The sequence below is a fragment of the Monodelphis domestica genome, chromosome 2, assembly GCF_027887165.1.
Source record: "Monodelphis domestica isolate mMonDom1 chromosome 2, mMonDom1.pri, whole genome shotgun sequence".
Classification (NCBI taxonomy): Eukaryota; Metazoa; Chordata; class Mammalia; order Didelphimorphia; family Didelphidae; genus Monodelphis; species Monodelphis domestica.
The window spans coordinates 446112316-446122886 of NC_077228.1; the positions used below are offsets into that span (position 1 = coordinate 446112316).

Consider the following 10571-nt stretch of genomic DNA (forward strand, 5'->3'; position numbering starts at 1 on the left):
ATATATATATTATATACATTTCTGAGTTTCTAAACTTTTTCTCAGTCTTCTGTTGGCTTTCATGTGCTATCTGAGGTTTCCACAAAACTCTCAAAAAATTCCCATTTAATTTTTTATACTGACCTGTGATATATCGAAACCATGATAGGAAAAGTCAAAATGTGGAAAGGATCCTTGTACTCATATAACACCCCTAAATGTGTAGCCCTGGGCCAGAGAAAGGATTCTTGTCTGAACACTTTAAGATGTTTTAACAAATTGTTGTACTATATTTCTAACTTAAAAGCCGCTGTGTTCCTCCTTTCTCGTGTTATCTTCCCTCTACATGTTGTCTTTCCCTATTAAAATACAACTCTTTGAGGGCAGGACCTGTCTCTCTCTCTCTCTCTCTCTTTTTTTTTTTGTAACAATATCCTGAAAGTTTTGTACAGTGTTTAGCACATATTAGACACTTAAGTGCTTTTTCATGTAGTAATTTCAATGTAGTCATTTATTTGCAAAGGGAATGCTACAATTGTAAAGATGAGTTTAAAGTAGCTCACGTTTTCCATTATATTTTGGCACCAAAATATCCCTAAAAGGCCACAATTGTGTCCTTCCCTCTGCACTATTTGCATATATTCTCTCCAAAAGAGCACGTTCTATTGTCAGAAATGAAACATCTGTTGCTCACTCATGATGCTTCTTTCTTGTTGCTAAACACAACAGACTCCGTGGGCCATTATTGGCAGCATCCTTTGGCACTTACAGGTAAACACTGATTTTTTTTTTCATAGACTTATACTGAAAGGGATCTTAGAGGCCATCTACCCCAAACCCCTTATTTTATAAATAAAGTAACTGGAAATTACCCAGAGTCACAAGAGAGCAAGCAACAAAACCAACATTTGGTCTTTTAACTCCCAGTTAAGATTATACCACACTCTCCCCTATCTATGGAGAGCAAATTTTCTACAGTGGCACATGAGCTAAAGAGGGAACGATGATGAATACATAATCCTGGTGATTATCATGAGTTTAGAGTCCAAAAATAAAAACCAAGAGACAGTGCAGTCATTTTACCATCTCGTGAAGCCCTACCTCTCCTTTGACTATGGTGTATCATCAAATTGTTCAAAGACACTCTTGGTTTGTGGCTTGCAGAAAGTGGGTGGGTGTCATTTTGGTTTGGGTTGTGGTTTTTTTTTTTTTTCCACTCCAGTGACATACATTCCAGAGCCACAAAATATTCCAACTCCAACTCATATTTTGAATAAGCAATTTCTGTTTTGTTCACTCATCCATCAGGCTTACACACTGTCAGGAGGTGGGGATGGATAGAAGAAACTACATATTTCACTTACTCCTACAGCCTGTGTTTTTCCAAAAAGAAAAGAATAGATTGTTATTGAAACAAATCTCTGCTTGTCCTTCCTACTTGATAGTAAGCAGTGACAAAAACAGGGTATATTAAGCTTCCCACTGCACACCAATCTTTCCAGCTTCGAACTGTTTCTAGCAACCAAATAAATAATCTGTCTCCATGATCTCTTCAGTTCTTGACCTTTCAGCTAACACAGCAACAAAAGGCACTCTTTATCAGTGAATATTATATTGTCTACAAGGAACTGGATTGAGACCATCTCATTTCATTATTATTGCCAGCCTACAACAGGGTCGGTGCCATGAGTACTTTCTACCCTGTGAAAATGCTGACCATGCCACATTCCATCTCTCCCCACTCTTCCCCACCCCCATCATGACTGAATTCATCAGAGTTCACATTATGGGGAAAGAGATACAAAATAAGAAGAGGGACATGTATCCTTTTCAGTATTAAAAAACACTGTGTTTCTACCATCATCACCACCCCTCTCCCCCCACCAAAACTTGCCTGCCGGTGTATTTTGCTCCTCACTGACTCCAGTCTGGGGTCTTTTCTATACAAAAAAAAATAGTAAATAATAGATGGAAATATAGTATCAATAAAGATGAGTGCTACAAATTTTAAAAGTATGAGTATGAATATAAGGATAGGAATACATGTGAATAAGACATGGAAAAGTTCATACACGCTAAGATGGAGATATTTTTTCTAAAGATGGTTCTAGAAGTATGTCAGCTAAAAGAACTTGCTTGTATATTGTGAAAGCACAAATTATACAATATATATTATAATAATGTGTGTATGTGTATATATATAAACACAAATATCCATACACGTACAGTTGAATGATGTCAGGGAGACACCCTCTACCATATTTATTTTGTTTGAACAAATTCTCCTTACTGCATCCTTTTCTTACTAACCAACTGTTTCATCTTTCTTTACTTCTTCCTTTCTCCCCTCTTCAATTATCCAAAATGGCGCACACCCACTGCTGCAAGCCCCAATAGTACTATTGGTCTTTGCACAGTTTGGTGGCATACCATGGTCAAAAGACATTCACAAGATGTAAGGAAGTTGTACTTTCTTACAGCTAAAATAAGCTCCTATCCATACACCAACTTCCTATCTCCCTTTATTCCAGATTCAACTCAAGTTATCTGCCTTGCACTTAAAGGACCTAAGGACTATTAGGCCTTTGCATCTAACATGGCCTGAAGTTTCTTACTTATATTGTTTCCTTTCATTAGGTTTTAAGCCCCTTGAAAGCAGGGACAGTCTTCTATTTGTTTACTTATTACCCACTGCTTAGCACCATGTTTCCACATAGTAAGAATCTAATGGTTACTTTTTCATTCATTAATTAATTTAAAGCCTCCAAGGAATTAGATTGAGACTATTTTATTTCATTATTTTTATCAGCCTTCAACAGCACCTGGGAACACATTCCCCTAATGGAGTTATGCAATTATGATGTTTTTATTATAGTCATTCCAAAGTTCTCTACATTTTTCATGCTCTTACTTAAATCTACAAGAAATATGTCAATCTACCAATATGTGTTTTTCTGGAAAATTGTGTCATTTTTCTTGCTTTATTTTAAAATGAAGAAAGGAAACCTTTGTGTGACTTTTAGATGCTTAATCATTATTAAAGCCAACTAGCTTTCTGTAAGTTAGTTGAAAGGTTTCCACTCTAAGGCGGAAAAAATAAAATATACCTTTTTAGAAAGAGGTTTGAGAGTCATTTAGAATGCAAGTCAAATGAATTCATCTGAACAGTATTCGTATCACTCATCATCCCCAGTGCTATATAGAAATAAGCAGTATTTCTTTTCCACCTGTCCCTCCTACCCACCCCACAAACTCCACAAAAATTAATATGGTAGCAACTGATTTTCTGAATATTATGAAGTGGCAGATAGTTACCCTGATGACTTCATGGAAAAGTCAGGCAGAAGAATTTAGGCAACGGTTTACGTCTTTCTGAAATGTTGCCTGGGATTGTAATTATTTGATCTGAAACTTGGTTCTGGGATTGTGGTTAAGTATTTTTTAGGGGGATGGGGGGAATCACTTACTGTTCCATTTTCCGTCTCACAACTCAAACAAATAAGATCAGTGCTTTTGTAGTGTGCATGAAAAATGAATAGAATGAATATTTTCCTTTTTTGCATGTTAATGTAGATCTAAATGGACTAGAGATTGTCTTAGTTCAATGCCATAGGTTCTGAGTGCTAATCCTGATTACACTATTGAATTTTCTGGGCCATATCCATTCAAATTTTTGTGCCCAATGTCTCTCATAGATAAAATGGGATTATTCATATCTCCCTTACAGAGACATAATCATGACTCATCTGTGAAGGGAGTGAATGAACAGCTATGAAAACCCCTGGAGGTCTGTGGATGAAAGGCATCAAGCAGAAGTCTAATAATGCCTGTTATTAGTAATGACATTTAGCAATTTGCAAGAGGGGTAGAAATTTAAGGTGTGGATTGAAGCAAAGGGGCTTCTATTTTTGGCAAGATCCCACTCACTTGTGGAATTTCTCCAATGAAAAATGGATATTGAATCATCTTGCAGATTTGGGGAATTTCTACATCTGGTTACAAATAGACCTTCCCATATGTGAGTAGGTTAGGATTGGATCTGTCTTGTCTAACTGAATATTTCAGGGTTGGGAAATACAAGGTCTAAATTAGAATGCTCTAAACATAATACCTACAACCTATTAGTACTCCACAGGAAGAGGGCCAGTATGCACAATCCTGGTAATATAATATTTTATTATCTTTTCATATTCTTTGGCTTCAGTTTTTAAGTTTTTCTATTACTTCATGTATGCCTTTGGATCCCTGGTACCTAAAGGCACATACCCTATATGTAAGGTGCTTAATTGTTTATTGAATTGGGGTGCACCTGAGGCTCCCCTTTGACCACAACCAGCAGACCCTAACTAACTTCTTAGAAAATCTGGTGTGACTGAGTTTGTTTTCAAGGGCATAGGACCCAATAGGTCCAGTGTCAGCAACAGGTTTATACTCACAGGGATTTGGGGGACAACCATGGCAGCAGAACCTTTCTCTATAACCACAACTTGGATTTTCAATTACCAGACAGAACACACACGGTTAGTGAGAATTACCTGGGTGATATTGGTATCACCTCCTTCCCTTCTTTCTCACTAATAACCTGGGCAAAACCACTATTTTCAGATAACTGAAAAATCTCAATTCTGACTATTTCAAAAAGACATAATGAGTCACCAGGCTTGCAACCTATGTGTCATCCTCTACTCCTCATTCTCAACCCTTATATCCAATCAGTTTGAAAGTTTTATCGATTCTGCTGTCCTAATATCTCTGGTGTACACCTCCTTTTCTCCTTTGACGCCACCAACACCCTGGTAAGGGTCTTTATCACCACACAGCTGGACTTTGCAATAGCCTGCTGGTTGATCTTCCTGACTCAAGTCTCCTCCCTCTTCAATCTGTCCTTTATTCAGCTGTCAAATAGATCTTCCTAAAGCTCAGGTCTAGGTCCTCTCATTCTTCCCACATTCAATAAATTATAATAGCTGCATATTTCCTCTAGGACCAAATAGAAAATCCTCTGCTTGGCTTTTAAAGCACTTTATAACCTGGTGCTTTCTTAGTTCTCCATTCTTAAGAATCTTATTCCCTTCCATGTAATCTGGTGTCACTAGTCCTTTTGCTGTTCAAGATACTCCATCTCCCAAAGCCTGGAATGCTCTCTCTCTCGTTCTGTTACTCTCTCTGTCTCTCTGTCTCTCTGTCTCTCTCTGTCTCTGTCTCTGTCTCTTTCTGTATCTCTCTCTCTCTCTGTCTCTCTGTCTCTCTCTGTCTCTGTCTCTGTCTCTTTCTGTATCTCTCTCTCTCTCTATCTGTCTCTCTCTCTCCCATTCCCCTATCCCTCTCCCCCTCTTCTCTTCTTCCATCACTACCTCTTGACTTCCTTCAGGTCCCAGCAAAAATCTCACCCTCAACAAGGAACCTTTCACCATTCCCCTTAATGCTAATACATGTACTCTATGATTATTTCCAGTTAATCATGTATACAGCTTGTTTGAATATAACTGTTTGCATGTGGTCTCACCCATTAGACTATAATTTCCTTGTGGGCACGAACATCCTTTTACCTTTCTCTGTATCTCCAGCACTTTGCACAGTGCCTGCCACGCAGGAGGAGCTGAATAAATGCTTGTCAATTAATTTTGTGTAAAACACCAAAATCATTAGCAAGCATCAGCCCAAAGCATGCCAAACTTAATCCATACTTCAGTCTTAAAATCCTAGCTTTTTTTCTAACTAAACTTGTGATAAACTCACAATCATCAGAAACTATATTTTGAGGCTTCTGCACTGATGAGGCCCCAAAAGGAGAATTCATTGCATGTTATTGTGGATGCAATTTCAGCTATTTTCATTGTCTCCCCACCATTTTCAGGGAATAATAATCACTAACATATAGCACTTTAAAATTTGCAAAGTACTTTTTACATTTATCATTTCATCATATCCCTACAGGGTAAATACTATTAAGAAATACAGCATTATCTCCATTTTATACATAAAGAAATTCAAACAAAGATAGGTTAAATCACCTACTCATGCACATAAATTTTCAGATGACATTGGGCAACTCATATAACCTCTGGTGTCTCAGTTTACTCATCTGTAAAATCAGAATAAAAGCATCTATCCCTCAGAGTTATAAGAATCAAATTAGATAATATTTGTAAAGCACTTATTACAGTGCCTGTCTCAGAGCAAGTATTATCAAATATTTGCAATCATTAATATTATCATTGGAAATAAATTCTTCCAGACTACAGGCCCAGCATTCTGTCTACTTCTTCTCCTATGTTAGCAGAATGATCAGAGAAAGCTGCATTTAGTGATGATTGCCTTGCTTTTAATGGTGATGATTTAGTGATAGTTTCAATTTTTTTCTCAATATTTAACATTAATTATGTTAACATGGACATTAACCAGATGAGCTATAGGTATAATATGTTTCTAAATTTATGGGCACACATATGCATAAACCTATGCAATGCATGTATATCTATCATAGAGAGAAGAGACAGATCTTCTTTCTCTAATTTTTCCTCTCTCTTCATCCCCTTGCCTTAATCTCCTATCCTTCCCTTCCATGATTTAACTCAAGAACCAACGCTATTTGTTGTACTCTAATCTTTCTTTTTTTAAACCCTTTCCTTCCATCTTAGAATCAATACCGTTTTGCTTCCAAGGCAGAAGTGCCAGTAAGGGTTAGGAAATGAGGATTAAGAGACTTGCCCAAGGTCACACAGCTGGGAAGTGTCTGCTGTCATATTTGAACCCAGGATGTCCTGTGTCTCTAGGCCTGGCTTTTAAGCCACTATGCCCCCTAGCTTGCTCCCTCCCCAATTCCCTTTCAAACTAGTTGCCACAATCTTGAAAGCACTGCTTTAGCCTTGCATTATAGCTTTAGTTTCCAGTGATGATTCAGTATCTGTGTCAGTATGATCTCACTGGTGTGGGTCATTCCTTCCACTTGGGCAGACTGTTATTTCTCTTCACACCCTCATTCTAAAATCACAGGCTTTGGTTCTGGATGCCTCATTGTCCACATAATGGCAAGGAGGACAAGACATTCAGGGAACATTACCCCAGGTCATCCCATGAAGAAGTAGTAGTGGGGCTGGGATCTGAACCCAGGTCTTCAGATTCCAAATTTCTTTTCTCTAGACCAGTCTCATATAATGTATTTCTTGTCTGTGGCTTTCGGGACATGCTTATCATAAATAATCAACCAATGGGCTAGAGAACTTTTTCTATTTTTTAAAAACATTTCATGAACTGGACCAGTAAAGCATTCAAACTGGCCATCCTTTACTTTCTCCACCTAACTGACACATTTACTTTTGATGCCATACATGTCCATGATTGTGCCTTTCATGTCACTTTTACAAAGTTATCATTGGTCATATGTTTCAGGTCCTTACACCCACCACGCATCTTTTAATTGCTGTTTGGGTTACCTAAAATATTATCTTTTTTACTTACCTTTCCATTAGCAATATCCAGGTCTGAGGGGACAGTAAAGTCTCCTACAATTGCTACAAAGTATGAAGGGTCTTTTTTTTTCAATTTTTTTTTACTATAAATTTATGCTTTTTTGGTCCTTGTATTTAAAATCTTTTTTTAAAATGTATTTTGCAATAATATATTAAGGAAAGAGAAAAGAATACTCTCTCTTGAATGCCAAAAACTTCTGTTGGCATGTCTGTATGTATTTATATAAATATTTATAAAATACAACATATAAATTACATGTGTATATGTTATTCAGTGGAAAGCCTGAAAGAATCAGTCATAATGCATTGATTGGCAAAATGTAGATGAAGTATTATTTGATGTACTGAATAACCGTTCACTTGTCTTCCAGTTGTTTTGGTGTTATGTCAGTCCAACCTGAGATTTAATCACTTGAGAGAGGCAGTTACCCATGACCGCCTTGAAACTTAGGACTTACAAACACTATTTTCTTCCCTAAGGTAATCTCTCTAAAATAATACACTGCCAAACTCACCTCTGTGGGAAGTCTAGATATTTGACAGTTTTGACCAAGCTCTTGCCTCTGGGAGGGAGTTTGGCTCATGTTTGTAGCCATCGGGATTCACAGGCTTCATTAAGGGGCATGTGCTGCTACTGTCCCTTTTTTTTTTTCCATCTGACTGAGTTTCTTTTGAGTCTCTTGTCCTTGTAATAGGAAGCAGGCTCTTAAGGTGATATATCTTATTGCAATGCTGTGAATAGTTGTGGAATTCGTATTTTGTCTTTAATCTTTTTAAATCCCTATTAGATATTAAATCCCTATTAGATATTCGAACACCCGATGCTCCTATCAAATAGAGTAATATCCTTCTTACCAAGCGGTCACGCTTCCAGCATCCTCAACCTTCAGGGCACAGCCATAAATGTGGAAATAAAGGGAAAAGATTTCTAAGTGTCTTAAATTACTCACAAGCACTATAAACTACATGAAGCCTGGACTGCGACTTACTTATCTTTTTATCTTTTTCAGTGCCTACCAAAGTACCTCACACACAGTAGGAACTTAAGAAGTGCAATTGTTTTTGTTAGACTGCTTTTTAAAATGAATGAATGAACCATTTTTAGATATTTCTTAGAGCTCCTAAAACATGGTAAGTTGGCCATAAAAAATAAAAGTTAAGAGCCTCCCAGGATCACCAATCTGAGAAAAAAAAAATGGATATATTAACTATTGATAATGCCTGGCAAGGTACATAATGCTTTGCAGAAAAATGGAGAAAAATAAATGTCTTTGTGTTTTTGTTTTATTAACTAGTTAACTCCGGAGATGGCATTGACTACAGCCAACAGAAGAGAGTAAACATTGGAGACTTGATCCAAGAGACACTGGAAGCATTTGAGCGCTTTGGAGGAGAAGACGCTTTTATAAACATTAAATATATGGTCCCCACCTATGAATCATGCTTGTTAAACTAACAGATAGAACAGCTGTGTTAATGGGGAAGATTCCATTAGTGTTCTAATCATCTATCTCTGACATTGTTCAACATCTTGCTATTTATGACTCCTTTTTCTACAGCTGCTAAAATAGTGGTTTCTGGGCCATTAGACTGTTATCACTGTTGTGAACAAGGCTTTCCAATACATAAATAGTGCCTGTTTCTTAGATTACAATGGTGTACTGTGCTTATTTGTTCCAGGGAAGAATCACTCCTTTATACAGCACTGACTGAAGCAGGAGTCCAAGTTAGACCTTCAGTTGTATAGACAATAAAACGATAATTTTTATACTCAATTCAGCAATTGCTGTTCTGTGTTCGCTTGCCCTGAGGGTGATGTCAGGGGTTGTAACGAGAAGCATTTATGCTGACTACTTAATAGGTGTTTGTCATGGCAGAGAATAAAAGTTCAACAGTGCCCTCCCTCTCCCCAGCAGCTGTGCAGAGAAATGTGCATTGACATACAATAAAACTGGGGAATGTATATTCCGATTACAGTAGGATTTTATTTATTTTTATTTTTGCAGCCCATTATAAACCTTAGCCATAAAATTAATTAATGTGTTTAGCCCTCTTGTGGTCTGGATTTCCAGGTGCTCTCCGGCTTATAGTTGGGGGGGGAAAGAGGGAGAGGTAGGTCTTAGAAATATTACATGCAACAGTGGCCAAATTGTTGACAATCATATTTATCCCCTTCATATTATGCCCCATGATATCTCACGATCTCGATGATGAAGCACGATGGGCAAAACACGAAATGACAGTTTTTTTGCTACTTTTAATAACCTCACAAATGATTTGCACTTCCTTTCACAACTATCTCTCCAAACAAATTGGAATCTCTTTTCTTGGCAAAAATTATCCTTCCCTGTTGCCTTCTCACAGTGGTTATTGTGGGATTACACAGGGAGACTGTTGGCATTTATTTGGGGTCTTGGTGAGGGGAATAAAAGAAAAAAATTTATCCAATTTTAAACAGAAGTGCATTGAGATGAGAGGAGGAAAAAAAAAGATAAGTCAGCCTGCAAGTCTATTGGCCTCAACAGTGTCCCTTTAAGCATGCCAAGACTAAGTGGGGGGCACATTTCAGAATGTTTTACCAGACTGGTAAGCTTGGCTCTACTCACTTGAGAAAGATCCTAGCTACCCCAAACACCTAGCCTGGAGTCTTCTGTTTCTATAGCAAACTGTATCCTTGAAGATAAAGGAAACAGACAGACTTCTCAGTTGCCCTGTTTGGATGCTCAGGTCCTCTTTGTTGACTCTCCTAGGCCCAAAGCTCTAAAGGAAAACCCCTTATTTGAAAGCTATTTAATAAATCATATACTTTTATTATTGGTTTAGCATTTCAAAATCCAAGTCTTGTGATGGCTACCATATAGTAATCTGCAAGCATTAAATAAGGAGTTTAGGGCATGTGGAAATTGGGCTTAACTATCTTTTTTTTTTAAAGTCACAGACCACAGCAACTATTATCCAAAATTCTGCCTCCATGAGTCAGAATTCTGTAATTCCCAACTCCCCATCTTTGCCCTACTCTCTGCCTTAATCCTTCCAAATTTACTCATTTTCTCTGAGACTTCTGGGGACTCCATTTCTTCCCATTCATCAACCCCTGTGCTGGCCTTAATATCTTCATTT

The 10571-nt window shown here is 37.5% G+C and overlaps 1 protein-coding gene across 1 annotated transcript in view; it reads left to right on the top strand.

Moving 5' to 3' along the window:
• PACRG (parkin coregulated) overlaps positions 1-9105 on the top strand; it is a 632164-nt gene extending 623059 nt beyond the window's left edge. Inside the window, exon 5 of the mRNA XM_001371541.3 lies at positions 8747-9105. Within this exon, the coding sequence (XP_001371578.1) occupies positions 8747-8907 (161 nt within the window). The 3' untranslated portion in view covers positions 8908-9105. The remainder of the gene's footprint in view (positions 1-8746) is intronic.
• The last annotated feature ends 1466 nt before the right edge of the window (positions 9106-10571 follow it).